The sequence below is a fragment of the Cololabis saira genome, chromosome 21 (assembly GCF_033807715.1).
Source record: "Cololabis saira isolate AMF1-May2022 chromosome 21, fColSai1.1, whole genome shotgun sequence".
Taxonomy (NCBI): Eukaryota; Metazoa; Chordata; class Actinopteri; order Beloniformes; family Belonidae; genus Cololabis; species Cololabis saira.
This window is the reverse complement of record NC_084607.1, coordinates 446816-461981: the sequence shown is the minus strand read 5'-3', so window position 1 is coordinate 461981 and position 15166 is coordinate 446816. Positions and strand designations below refer to the sequence as shown.

At 48.4% G+C, this 15166-nt stretch overlaps 1 protein-coding gene across 2 annotated transcripts in view; it reads right to left on the bottom strand.

Moving 5' to 3' along the window:
• Positions 1–2285: 2285 nt before the first annotated feature.
• cdc27 (cell division cycle 27) overlaps positions 2286–15166 on the bottom strand; it is a 32596-nt gene continuing 19715 nt past the window's right edge. Inside the window, exons 10-20 of one of the 2 annotated variants that reach the window (XM_061711884.1) lie at positions 13810–13909; positions 13119–13293; positions 11382–11554; positions 10670–10822; positions 10495–10575; positions 10261–10388; positions 6158–6275; positions 5853–5981; positions 4453–4527; positions 4184–4313; positions 2286–2748 (exon numbers count right to left, since the gene is read on the bottom strand). In XM_061711884.1, coding sequence (XP_061567868.1) covers positions 2657–2748; positions 4184–4313; positions 4453–4527; positions 5853–5981; positions 6158–6275; positions 10261–10388; positions 10495–10575; positions 10670–10822; positions 11382–11554; positions 13119–13293; positions 13810–13909 — 1354 coding nt within the window. In that variant the 3' untranslated portion in view covers positions 2286–2656. The remainder of the gene's footprint in view (positions 2749–4183; positions 4314–4452; positions 4528–5852; positions 5982–6157; positions 6276–10260; positions 10389–10494; positions 10576–10669; positions 10823–11381; positions 11555–13118; positions 13294–13809; positions 13910–15166) is intronic. The other variant, XM_061711885.1, reaches the window with a different exon arrangement.

Below are 15166 nucleotides of genomic sequence, written 5' to 3'. Positions count from 1 at the left end.
CATGTATTCCAGGGTACCACCGTTACACCTCCATGTATTCCAGGGTACCACCGTTACACCCCCATGTATTCCAGGGTACCACCGTTACACCTCCATGTATTCCAGGGTACCACCGTTACACCTCCATGTATTCCAGGGTACCACCGTTACACCCCCATGTATTCCAGGGTACCACCGTTACACCTCCATGTATTCCAGGGTACCACCGTTACACCCCCATGTATTCCAGGGTACCACCGTTACACCTCCATGTATTCCAGGGTACCACCGTTACACCTCCATGTATTCCAGGGTACCACCGTTACACCTCCATGTATTCCAGGGTACCACCGTTACACCTCCATGTATTCCAGGGTACCACCGTTACACCTCCATGTATTCCAGGGTACCACCGTTACACCTCCATGTATTCCAGGGTACCACCGTTACACCTCCATGTATTCCAGGGTACCACCGTTACACCCCCATGTATTCCAGGGTACCACCGTTACACCCCCATGTATTCCAGGGTACCACCGTTACACCTCCATGTATTCCAGGGTACCACCGTTACACCTCCATGTATTCCAGGGTACCACCGTTACACCTCCATGTATTCCAGGGCACCACCGTTACACCTCCATGTATTCCAGGGTACCACCGTTACACCCCCATGTATTCCAGGGTACCACCGTTACACCTCCATGTATTCCAGGGTACCACCGTTACACCTCCATGTATTCCAGGGTACCACCGTTACACCCCCATGTATTCCAGGGTACCACCGTTACACCTCCATGTATTCCAGGGTACCACCGTTACACCTCCATGTATTCCAGGGTACCACCGTTACACCCCCATGTATTCCAGGGTACCACCGTTACACCTCCATGTATTCCAGGGTACCACCGTTACACCTCCATGTATTCCAGGGTACCAGCACCACCGTTACACCTCCATGTATTCCAGGGTACCACGTTACACCTCCATGTATTCCAGGGTACCACCGTTACACCCCCATGTATTCCAGGGTACCACCGTTACACCTCCATGTATTCCAGGGTACCACCGTTACACCCCCATGTATTCCAGGGTACCACCGTTACACCCCCATGTATTCCAGGGTACCACCGTTACACCTCCATGTATTCCAGGGTACCAGCACCACCGTTACACCTCCATGTATTCCAGGGTACCACGTTACACCTCCATGTATTCCAGGGTACCACCGTTACACCCCCATGTATTCCAGGGTACCACCGTTACACCTCCATGTATTCCAGGGTACCAGCACCACCGTTACACCTCCATGTATTCCAGGGTACCACCGTTACACCTCCATGTATTCCAGGGTACCACCGTTACACCTCCATGTATTCCAGGGTACCACCGTTACACCTCCATGTATTCCAGGGTACCACCGTTACACCCCCATGTATTCCAGGGTACCACCGTTACACCTCCATGTATTCCAGGGTACCACCGTTACACCCCCATGTATTCCAGGGTACCACCGTTACACCTCCATGTATTCCAGGGTACCACCGTTACACCTCCATGTATTCCAGGGTACCACCGTTACACCTCCATGTATTCCAGGGTACCAGCACCACCGTTACACCTCCATGTATTCCAGGGTACCACCGTTACACCTCCATGTATTCCAGGGTACCACCGTTACACCTCCATGTATTCCAGGGTACCACCGTTACACCCCCATGTATTCCAGGGTACCACCGTTACACCTCCATGTATTCCAGGGTATCACCGTTACACCTCCATGTATTCCAGGGTACCACCGTTACACCTCCATGTATTCCAGGGTACCACCGTTACACCCCCATGTATTCCAGGGTACCACCGTTACACCTCCATGTATTCCAGGGTACCACCGTTACACCCCCATGTATTCCAGGGTACCACCGTTACACCTCCATGTATTCCAGGGTACCAGTACCACCGTTACACCTCCATGTATTCCAGGGTACCACCGTTACACCTCCATGTATTCCAGGGTACCACCGTTACACCTCCATGTATTCCAGGGTACCACCGTTACACCTCCATGTATTCCAGGGTACCACCGTTACACCCCCATGTATTCCAGGGTACCACCGTTACACCTCCATGTATTCCAGGGTACCACCGTTACACCTCCATGTATTCCAGGGTACCACCGTTACACCCCCATGTATTCCAGGGTGCGTAGCGGTGACCCTTTAGCCTCAGCTAAGCTAGCGTAGCGGTTACCTGGGACCCGCCGCCGGCTGCTAACAGCTAACAGACACGCTAAGAGACAGTTGGGCATTTACACGTTTTATTGGTTCATTTCCAGAAGGATGATAAAAAGAACATTAAAAAAAAAATCAGCGGTGATGTCAGAGGACGAGCTCGATGATGTCACAGCTCGATGACGTCAGAGGAAGAGGAGGCGGGGCTTAGTTTCAGCATCAGTCTGTTTCAGCCAGTCAGACGGCAGGAAGGAGGCGGAGCTAAAGACGTGTGAAACTTCGTTGCAGGTAACGAGATTCTCCTTCAACCGAGGAAGGTGCAGCGGCGGGAGACAGGTGGGGGACAGGGGGGAGACAGTTGGGAGACACGTAGGGGACAGGTGGGGGACAGGTGGGGGGGGGGGACAGGTGGGTCATTAGGGGGGACAGGTGGGACACAGGTATAGCTAAAGGACGTCGTCGCTCTCCGCCGTGTGCAGCTGCGTGTCGTCGGCGTCCGTCATGATGCTGCTGTCCTGACTGTCGTCCACCTCTGCTGCTGAGACACAGGTGAGACAGAGACACAGGTGAGACAGAGACACAGGTGAGACAGAGACACAGGTGAGACAGAGACACAGGTGAGACAGAGACACAGGTGAGACACGAGACACAGGTGAGACAGAGACACAGGTGAGACAGAGACACAGGTGAGACAGAGACACAGGTGAGACAGAGACACAGGTGAGACAGAGACACAGGTGAGACAGAGACACAGGTGAGACATGGATTCACAATTGAAGGGAGAAAAAATATGTTTTGTGTCCTGAATTCCCAAACCACAGTCTGCACCTGCTGTTTAGTATTATTGTAAATGTCAGTCCCGTGTGAACCAGGCCTTAGCGTGAGAACTGGCAGGCGGGGGTTGAAGGGGCAACTCCTTCCGCGAGAAAGGTATAAAAGACAGAGAGCTGGAAGTTCAGTGAGCGTCTGCTGTGGGTCTAGTGCACGGACGCCCAGCCAGGGTTTTTGATGGCTGCCTCTGCCTGGACTGTCCGGCTCTCCCAGTCCTCTGTGTTAAGGTGAGAGTTCAGGCCTAGCCCCTTGTGATTGTATGTTGCTCTGCCATTTGCGGGGGATAACTTGACCCGTTATCCTAGTAAACGGGTAGTTTTGTCTTCTATGTAAATGCTTGCTTTTTTTGCTAATAAAAGTATTCATATCTTATAGCAAAAGCGAGTGTGTGTCTGATTCATTTTTGCACAGCCGACCGCTCTAGAACCTAAGTGAGATTTCTCCCAAAACAACAATGGATTCCTGGAAACATTGGAAACCGTTGTGTTTGGTGATTCTGTCTGTGGAGGACGTTGAAGATGCTTCATAATTGGATTTATGATAGCAGGATTTCTCCTAATTGGAGGAGGGGGATTCCTGGTCTACCGACAAACGCGTAAGTGGTCGACAGCTGTTCTGGCTCTTTCAGAGCTGCCGGACGTGGCTGAAGGATCAAGCAAGGTGATCAACACTCAGACTTTAACGTTGGGGGAGCAAAGCTGTAAGCTGGATGTGATTCTTGAACAGAATCTCAGGCTGGCGGCGTCTTTGAGCTCATTGGTACGATGGAGAAGACCTTGGAGAAGTTGGAAGCTCGGCTTGGCGGGAATTGATCACTAATTGGTCTGATTGGAGTCGCCATTGATGAACCAGAGACTGAAGGCAGACGGAAAATTACTGAATCTGTTTGTTTTCAATATAATTGTTGATTCTATAATCTGGCCTTGACAGAGCGGTTTGGCCGATCGCTCTGGTCACAATCTCCCTGGTGGAATGTAAACAAGGTGACTCTGCCCCCACTAGCCCTCCCCTCTCAGGAACATCTGTGGACCTGTTTCAGAACTGACTGGCATTACTGCCTGGGGGTATTTACCTTCATCCTCGGGCAGGTATCGATGTCAATGAGGGGGGGTGGGATGGTATTAGTATCTGGGGGTAGTTACCTTCATCCTCGGGCAGGTATCTCTTGTCGATGGCCTCCTTGATCTGGTTGTTGGCTCCTTTAGGGTCCAGGTCCATGGCCCAGCTGAAGTTCATCAGGGCCAGGTGAGTCTGGCCCAGCTTCTTGTACACCTGGGGGGGCGGAGCCAGAGAGAAGGGGGAGTTAGAGTTAGAGAGGGGGCGGGGTCAGAGTGGGGGCGGGGTCAGAGAGAAGGGGCGGGGACAGAGTCTGACCCTGATTGGCTGAGCCACCACAGGGGGCGGAGCTTACCTTCCCTATGAGGAAGTAAACCAGCGACTCTTTGGGAACGATCTGCTTCAATTCCTCCAACTCCTGCAGGGCGGCCTGGAGGAGAGAGGGAGGTTACCATGGCAACCAATCAGAGAACCAGGACAGACAGAGGGAGGTTACCGTGGCAACCAATCAAGCACTCAGAGAAACCAGGACAGACAGAGGGAGGTTAGCACGACAACCAATCAGAGGATCGTTACCCTGACAACCAATCAGAGAACCAGGACAGACGCTACCATGGCAACCAGAGAACCAGCCAGATCTGAGAGTATTTCATCGTATTTGAGAACTATTTTGACTAATTCATTAATTAGGGCCCGAGCACTGACAGTGCTAGGGCCCTAATGTATCTGTAGATGTTTTTGTTCCGACCAAATGAGGGTCTTTTTCCCCCTAAACGTGCCCAAAAGTCACCAAATTTTGCACAAAGCCAGTCCTGGTGATAAATGTGATATTTAATGGTTTGCATTAATGGGCGTGGCCTAATGGCTCAACAGCGCCCCCTTGAAAACTTTGTTCCTCAAGCCCCACAATACGGTTTGACGTACATGCACGAAAATCGCTACACACCTGTATCATGGCCCAACTTAAAGAAAAGTCTCTTGGCGACATGGCCGAAACCCAACAGGAAGTCGGCCATTTTGAATTAATCGTGTAATTTTGGCATAATTTCTGCCATTTCTTCTGCAGTTAATTCAGCCCGAACCGTAACGTGCACCCAGGTGTGTTATACATCAAAATGTGCGTCTCCATCCTGCGACTACGCGCATTACTTTTCTCTTTCAAAAGTGTTACCGTGGTGACGCTAGACGCTAGAAAGCCCCGCCCCTTCATCTGATTGGTCCATATCTGATAATTCCTACTTTCTACCGATGGTTTGATACAGAGACTCATGGAGGTTCATCGGACTCGGTTTGAGTACTTCACCATAATTGGTGCAAATTGCACGCGCAACGGTTAATTAACGTTGGAATTGTGATCAGTATTGATCAGTAGTGATCAGTAGTGATCAGTATTGGTCAGTATTGGTCAGTATTGGTCAGTATTGATTACCTTGTACTTGTCGTTAGCGAACAGGATGCTGGCCCGGTGGAACTGTGATCAGTATTGATCAGTATTGATCAGTGGTGATCAGTATTGGTCAGTATTGATCAGCATTGATCAGTATTGATTACCTTGTACTTGTCGTTAGCGAACAGAATGCTGGCCCGGTGGAACTGTGATCAGTATTGGTCAGTAGTGATCAGTATTGATTACCTTGTACTTGTCGTTAGCGAACAGGATGCTGGCCCGGTGGAACTGTGATCAGTATTGATCAGTATTGATCAGTGGTGATCAGTATTGGTCAGTATTGATCAGCATTGATCAGTATTGATTACCTTGTACTTGTCGTTAGCGAACAGAATGCTAGCCCGGTGGAACTTGCAGAGCGGGTTCTTGGGGTCGATGCCGATCGCTCGGTTCAGAGTTTCCAGAGCAGCTTCAGACTTTTTCAGGGCGTGTTGGACCTGGAGACACATGTGTACGGTTAGGGTTAGGGTTCGACAGCACCGCCTGCCCCAACCCTTGAGCAAGGTTAGCCCGGGCCGGCAGCACCGCCTGCCCCAACCCTTGAGCAAGGTTAGCCCGGGCCGGCAGCACCGCCTGCCCTGCCCTGCCCCCAACCCTTGAGCAAGGCACCCACCACTCCGATGTGGCAGAGCAGCACGGAGCTCTGCGGGTTGATGCTCAACGCCTTCTTGAAGTGAATCTCTGCCAAGTTAAACTTCTCCTGCTTGTAGTAGATCATCCCCAACCCGTACCTGCAGAATACACACATTTAATATAGTTTAATAACATTTAATAACCGTACCTGCAGGAATAAACACATTAATAACATTTAATAACCACATTAATAACATTTAATAGATCATCCCCAACCCGTACCTGCAGAATACACACATTAATAACATTTAATAACATTTAATAACCGTACCTGCAGAATAAACACATTTATTAACATTTATTAACATTTAATAACATTAAATAACATTTAATAACCGTACCTGCAGAATAAACACATTTAATAACATTAATAACATTTAATAACCGTACCTGCAGGAATAAACACATTAATAACATTTAATAACATTTAATAACCGTACCTGCAGAATAAACACATTTAATAACATTTAATAACCGTACCTGCAGAATAAACACATTTAATAACATTTAATAACCGTACCTGCAGAATACACACATTAATAACATTTAATGACATTTAATAACCGTACCTGCAGAATACACACATTAATAACATTTAATAAAGTTTAATAACATTTAATAACCACATTAATAACATTTAATAACCACATTAATAACATTTAATACCCGTACCTGCAGAATAAACACATTTAATAACATTAAATAACATTTAATAACATTTAATAACCACATTTAATAACATTTAATAACATTTAATAACCGTACCTGCAGGAATAAACACATTAATAACATTTAATAACATTTAATAACTGTACCTGCAGGAATAAACACATTAATAACATTTTATAACATTTAATAACCATACCTGCAGGAATAAACACGTAAATGCAGCTTCCTAAAGGTTGATTAACACCTTTAATACCTTTTAAAACCTTTAAGTGTTCATCACCTTTGGTTTGGACAAAATAACAGGCTTTTTTCTCTCCAATATTCAATATAATTATTTTCTGTATAAAGATTTAATTTGGTGTTCAAAAAGTCTTTTTTCAAACTTGATTCTTGAAAAAAGAGGTTTGTCTTATAATCCGGTCGTCTTATATTCAGGGTCGTCTTATATTCAGGGTCGTCTTATATTCAGGGTCGTCAATGTAATGGGAAATGTTGGTATAACAATGTTTTTTGTCTTGTATGCTTTAACACTAATAACATTAATAATAACACTAACTTTAACACTAATAACATTAATAATAACACTAACTTTAACACTAATGCACAAATCCTGTTTTCAAGTGAGCATTCTTTGGCGAGGTCAAAGGTCATGCTCCTTTGACACAGAGTCTAGCACGGTTGCCATGGTGATATTCTGTCTAGTTGTTCCCAGCCTGGCCACTATAAGATAGCGTTAGCTTAAACATTGCTAGGGCATTACTGGCTGACTGAATCTGATCAGATCGGCACTGTGTGATCCTCCATTCATGAATGTTTCTCTTTTTATTAAATCTCCAGAAAGACAGCTGAGCGTGTCCTGACATTCATTTTTGAACACTTTTTTGAACGAACAACAATTTTTGCCACCACAATTTGGCGACCACGAAGGGACCCCGTCTGTGAGCGGATTTTCCTTTTTTCCCTCTGGATCGAAGGTGATTAAAGTGCAGCAACAACCTCGTACTCCCCCATCAAGTGAAGGTGGAGAAGAGGGCCTGACGTCCGGAGGACTGAAGGGAGTCCCCTCACCGGTTGGGGTCTAGGGAACTCGGTGGCTACAGAAACACCTCGCTGTTCTTTCAGGTGAGTTTTGAGGAAAGAAACGGCCGAAATAAGCTGCGCGCGACAGTCTTCTCTCTACCTACTGAATCGGCAGTAGCGTCGGCAGACGTTCCAGATACTCGGCTTCCCTACAGGCGGAGGCTTTGTGTCAGAGAGTGGTGGACTTACTCCAAGTTTGGAACTTGGGACTCTGGGTTCGGGGAATCTAGACCAGACCGGGTCTGGGGGCGTCTTAGGGCCTTATAGATACTAAGACAGGTGAAGGAAAAGTTTGTGTTTTGTCTGAACTGTCTGTAAATGTCTGGAATAACAATTTTGACTGTCTGGAGAACAATAATTAATTTAAAAAAATAATTAAAGTCGGATCTCGGTTTTTAAAAATCTTTAAGCAGATTTGGAAGACAAAAAAAAAAAAAAAAAATTGAGAGGGAGTCAATGTTTAGGCTCACTGTGACGAGGACGCTGACCAACGAGATCAATATGACACATGTTGTTGCACACCTGAATAATTTGTTGCATTTGCAGAAGAGATTCCACAGGTGGCGGAGGTGATGGTTTGTGTTCCTGGTTTTCCATCTCAGGGTGGCAAACTGCGCTGTTCCACCTGTACCCCTCCCTCCGCACAGCATTATCACTGTCAGATAACGCCAATAACATCAGTTCGTTCACCAGGAGGGCGGCCACTAGTACGTGACGCGCTATGGGTCTACCCGTGGAAGTTAAAAAATCTCTGTTACGCCAAATTTGGCCAAATCATGAACAACACCCCAGGCGTATCTGCTGTCAGTGTAAATGTTTACTGACTTTCCTTCAGCAAACTTGCACGCCTCTGTCAGCGCCACCAGTTCAGCTGCCTGAGCTGAGTGTTTTGGGGACAAAGGCCCCAAAACAGCAAAACCTGCAATGTTACTGCCCGTAGCAGGATCCCTGGAAGCATAACCACCGACAAAAACATCAAAGTCAGCATTGTCACTCAGATTCAGGTCTTGGGGAACAAATGGATGTTAGCGTTGCCACAGTCGTGTGGTTCTCCGTCCTCAGCTGTTGGCAAAAGGGTAAGGGTTAAGAACTTGCTGTAGCACTGAAGTCATGTAACCCCCTTTTCGTCCACGGTCTGGGTGAAAGGTCGTGAACAGTCAGGCAGTCCAAGTATCGGAGGCGTCTGTAACGTCAGTTTCAGGTCAGTGAAAGCTTTGTCAGCCTCGTCAGTCCAGGTAACAGGGTGTGATGCTTTTAGGCCTTTTCCATGGGCAATTGCTGCCAATGGTGCCTCAATTTCAGCATAATGCGGGACCCACTGTCGACAATAACTGGTGATGCCCAGAAATGACATTGCTTGTTTCTTAGTGACCGGTTTTGGCATTTTTTCCTTTGAATGGCCTCAATTCTGCAAACTGCAAACTGCAGTTTGGACAGGCTGGCTTTATACCCCTGTTCAGCCAAATGGGTCAACAGAGCCAGAGTAGCTTTAACGCATTCGTCTCTGGTGATAGTACTTGACTTCACGACAGACAAAATAAAGAAAAATGATTGATATGTTCCACCTCTGTTTCACAATCAACCCAATCATACACAGCTCATACTCGCAATGGCAAGAATCCCATTTCCATACAATCCGGGTCAAATACAGTATCACAAAAGTAATCTGCAAACATTCGAATGGTGCGATCAACCCAATTTGACAATTCTACGTCACCATGCCTCCATTCAGGGACTAGAATGATTAAAAAGACTATAATATTCCATTTCTAAACACTGGCCAAAACGTCCTCTGAAGCTCTTGTGTTGTCCAGCAGACAAAAATCAGCCTGGCCGTTATAAGACAGCGTGTGCTTAAACATTGCTAGGGCATTACTGGCTGACTGAACGTCTGATCAGATCGGCACTGTGTGATCCTCCATTCATTGAATGTTTCTCTTTTCATTAAAACTCCAGAAAGACAGCTGAGTGTGTCCTGACATTCATTTTTCAACACTTGAACGAACAATTTTTGCCACCACATCTTATAATCAGGTCGTCTAATAATCAGGTCGTCTAATAATCAGGTCGTCTTATAATCAGGTCGTCTTATAATCAGGTCGTCTAATAATCAGGTCGTCTTATAATCAGGTCGTCTAATAATCAGGTCGTCTTATAATCAGGTCGTCTTATAATCAGGTCGTCTTATAATCAGGTCGTCTTATAATCAGGTCGTCTTATAATCAGGTCGTCTAATAATCAGGTCGTCTTATATTCGGGCCGATACAGTAAACACTTTTAATGGCCGTAAATTTGGCAGTTATGTAGCACCGTGACGTTGCCGTGGTTACCTACCAGGCGTTGTAGTGGCGGTTGTTGACCCGGATAGCGTTCCGGAAACAGGCCAGAGCTCGATCCAGCTCCTCCGTCAGGACAAACTCGTGGCCCAGGAGAGTGTAGGCGTAGGCGAAGCCGGGGTCCACCTGGGGGGGCAGGTGGGGGGGTACAGGTGAGATACAGGTGGGGGGGGGGGGGGGGGGGGTACAGGTGGGTGAGGGGACGGTAATAGCAATAGCGACAGGCGCTAACCTGGATGGCTCTCTGGAAGAACTTGATGGCGATGTCGTGCTCTCTCTGCAGACTGAAGCAGTTTCCTGCCACGCACCAGGCCTGGAAACAGGTGAGAGGGAGAGGTTACACCTGAGCAGCCGGGGCAGACCCTGCCTCCCCAGAGCAGGCCCCGCCCCCCGGGGCAGATTCTCACCTCGGGGCAGTTCTTGTCCAGGTCCGTCAGGTCTTTACTCAGAGCAGAAAGAGCCACGTCTTTCTGCAGATGCCACAGCGTGGTGGAGTAGATCTCCATCCCCTCCACCCGGTACGACTCCATCCTCCGGACCTCCGCGAAGAGACGCTCCGCCTGATGATGGTTTGAATGAGACTAAATAACAGGCTTTTTCTCTCCAATATATTGTTATAATCATTTGTTTCAGATGTACTGTCATTATTTTCTGTATAAAAATTGAATTTGGTGTTCAAAAAGTCTTTTTTCAAACTTGAGTCTTGAAAAAGAGTCTTGTAATCAGGGTCTTCTTATAATGAGGTCGTCTTATATTCAGGTCGATACGGTGACACTTTTAATTCCCGTAAATTTGATCGTTTTGATTTATCACCATTTAATACCTTTAAACCCCGTGGAGAGCCTGTTTATCCTGGACACCCATCAAGTGTTCATCACCCTGCCATAAACCTTCCTTCCTTCCTCTAAAGGTGCACCCCAGGGTTCTATACTGGGACCACTATTATTATTATTCCTCATTTATGTTCACTTTTATGCTCCGCACCTTCCTCGGATCTACCTCCACATGAGTGGACCAGGACCGGATGGAGTAGACCTCCATTCCCTCCACCCGGTTTACCTGCGTGTGTTTACCTGTGTGTGTTTACCTTGTTTACAGGTGTTTACCTGCGTGACTCACCTGCGTGTACTCGGCCAGCTCGAACCAGGCCCGGCCGATGTGTGTCAGAACCCAGCCGGTGTTGTAATGCTGCGGCGGTAGAGAGCTAAGGATGCTAATGGCCTCCCTGCAGTTGTAGCTGCACAGAGCTAGGTAGCCGCGGCCAAAGTCCCGCAGCAACGACACGATGGTATCTGGAAACAAACAAGTTAATATTAATGACATGGTGGCTAACCTCACTCCTGTAGTCTGTCTGGTCCACATGGTGGCTAACCTCACTCCTGTAGTCTGGTCCACATGGTGGCTAACCTCACTCCTGTAGTCTGGTCCACATGGTGGCTAACCTCACTCCTGTAGTCTGGTCCACATGGTGGCTAACCTCACTCCTGTAGTCTGGTCCACATGGTGGCTAACCTCACTCCTGTAGTCTGGTCCACATGATGGCTAACCTCACTCCTGTAGTCCGTCTGGTCCACATGGTGACTAACCTCACTCCTGTAGTCTGTCTGGTCCACATGGGGGCTAACCTCACTCCTGTAGTCTGGTCCACATGGTGGCTAACCTCACTCCTGTAGTCTGGTCCACATGGTGGCTAACCTCACTCCTGTAGTCTGGTCCACATGGTGGCTAACCGCACTCCTGTAGTCTGGTCCACATGGTGGCTAACCTCACTCCTGTAGTCTGGTCCACATGGTGGCTAACCTCACTCCTGTAGTCTGGTCCACATGGTGGCTAACCTCACTCCTGTAGTCTGGTCCACATGGTGGCTAACCTCACTCCTGTAGTCTGGTCCACATGGTGGCTAACCGCACTCCTGTAGTCTGGTCCACATGGTGGCTAACCTCACTCCTGTAGTCTGGTCCACATGGTGGCTAACCTCACTCCTGTAGTCTGGTCCACATGGTGGCTAACCTCACTCCTGTAGTCTGGTCCACATGGTGGCTAACCTCAATCCTGTAGTCTGGTCCACATGGTGGCTAACCTCACTCCTGTAGTCTGGTCCACATGGTGGCTAACCTCACTCCTGTAGTCTGGTCCACATGGTGGCTAACCTCACTCCTGTAGTCTGGTCCACATGGTGACTAACCTCACTCCTGTAGTCTGGTCCACATGGTGGCTAACCTCACTCCTGTAGTCTGGTCCACATGGTGGCTAACCTCACTCCTGTAGTCTGGTCCACATGGTGGCTAACCTCACTCCTGTAGTCTGGTCCTCATGGTGGCTAACCTCACTCCTGTAGTCTGGTCCTCATGGTGGCTAACCTCACTCCTGTAGTCTGGTCCACATGGTGGCTAACCTCACTCCTGTAGTCTGGTCCACATGGTGGCTAACCTCACTCCTGTAGTCTGGTCCTCATGGTGGCTAACCTCACTCCTGTAGTCTGGTCCACATGGTGGCTAACCTCACTCCTGTAGTCTGGTCCACATGGTGGCTAACCTCACATGGTCTGGTCCACATGGTGGCTAACCTCACTCCCGTAGTCTGGTCCACATGGTGGCTAACCTCACTCCTGTAGTCTGGTCCACATGGTGGCTAACCTCACTCCTGTAGTCTGGTCCACATGGTGGCTAACCTCACTCCTGTAGTCTGGTCCACGTGGTGGCTAACCTCACTCCTGTAGTCTGGTCCACGTGGTGGCTAACCTCACTCCTGTAGTCCAGGACCAGGGCTGCTGCTGTTACTGGGGGATCTGGACTAGAACCAGGACCAGGACTAGGGGACTATAGGACTAGGGGGGACCAGGACCAGGACTCGTACCTGCAGCAGCTCTCTGGTACTGGGGGACCCGGGTCTCCGTCAGACCGGGTTCTAGTCTCAGGATGTCCAGACTCTCGTTCAGGTTGCTGCTGTTCGTCGTCTTGGCCGTTTTACACTTGGTTTTCCTGTTGGGGATTTTGGTTGGAAACTTCATCTTCAGCTTCTTGCTGTTTTCCTGAAGAGAGAGGGAGAGGAGGGGTTAGAGGTCAGAGGTCACGGTAAGAGACAGAGGGAGGGGTTAAAGGTTGCCATGGAAACCTGGTAATACACCGCTAACAGAAACACAGTTAGGGTCAGAGGTCACCTGGTAACATGTTTCTATGCTAACGTGTTGCTACAGTAACGTGTTGCCATGATAACGGCTGTACCTTGGCCGTGGAGCTATGCTAACGTGTTGCTATGCTAACGGTACCTTGGCCGTGGAGCTATGCTAATGTGTTGCTATGCTAACGGTACCTTGGCCGTGGAGCTATGCTAACGTGTTGCTATGCTAACGGTACCTTGGCCGTGGAGCTTTGCTAACGTTTGCTATGCTAACGTGTTGCTATGCTAATGGTACCTTGGCCGTGGAGCTATGCTAACGTGTGGCTATGCTAACAGTACCTTGGCCGTGGAGCTATGCTAATGTGTTGCTATGCTAACGGTACCTTGGCCGTGGAGCTATGCTAATGTGTTGCTATGCTAACGGTACCTTGGCCGTGGAGCTGGCGCTGGTGAAGAGTCTGGAGCTTCTTCTGGGCTGAACGTTGGGAGGACCCGACATGCTGGGAGAGAGGACCTGGGGAGACCCGCTGTGGGGAGAGAGGACTAGTTAGAGACTAGTTAACTAGTTAGTACCCTAACCAGGACCTGGGGAGACCCGCTGTGGGGGAGAGGACTAGTTAGAGACTAGTTAACTAGACTAACTAGTCTAGTCAGCGAAGGCAGAAGCTTCTCTGCTCCTCTCCCTCCCTGTCTGCCCTGCTACTGCTTTTGTTTGTCTCATCTTCAGAGTATCTTCTTTTCACTCCTCCGAAACTCTACAATCATGGAATTGATTAACTGGTCTCTCAGCACAATTTATCAAATTTTTGCGACGAGAAGTCAGAGGGTAAGGGAGCCCTCCTGCCCCGTTGGGACATTTTTTTCTGGATACACAACGGATTCCTGGAAACATTGGAAACCGCTGTGTTTGGTGATTCTGTCTGTCGAGGACGTTGAAGATGCTTCATAATTGGATTTATGATAGCAGGATTTCTCCTAATCGGAGGAGGGGGATTCCTGGTCTACCGACAAACGTGTAAGTGGTCGACAGCTGTTCTGGCTCTTTCAGAGCTGCCGGACGTGGCTGAAGGATCAAGCAAGGTGATCAACACTCAGACTTTAACGCTGGGGGAGCAAAGCCGTAAGCTGGATGTGATTCTTGAACAGAATCACAGGCTGGCGGCGTCTTTGAGCTCATTGGTAAGATGGAGAAGACCTTGGAGAAGTTGGAAGCTCGGCTTGGTGGGAATTGATCACAAATTTGTCTGATTGGAGTCGCCATTGATGAACCAGAGACTGAAGGCAGACGGAAAATTACTGAGTCCGTCTGTTTTCAATATAATTGTTGATTCTATAATCTGACCTTGACAGGGCGGTTTTGGGCCGATCACTCTGGTCACAATCTCCCTGGTGGAATGTAAACAAGGTGATTCTGCCCCCACTAACCCTCCCCTCTCAGGAACATCTGTGGACCTGTTTCAGAACTGACCGAGCCGTCTGATAACATCAAGGACATTGGCTGAGGAGCAGATCTGAGAGAAGTTCACGGACTTACCGCTACACACACTTACTGATAACCACCTCCCTCAACTCAACGCCTTCCTGGCTATATGTCTGGTGAAGTTGATGTAAATTTGTCATGTACTTTCTGTGCTGAGGTGGAGCGGAGCTCTGTGATTGGTTAGTTACCTGGTGTTTGATTGGTTAGTTACCTGGTGTTTGATTGGTTAGTTACCTGGTGTTTGATTGGTTAGTTACCTGGTGTGGGGGGCGGAGCTCTGTGATTGGTTAGTTACCTGGTGTGG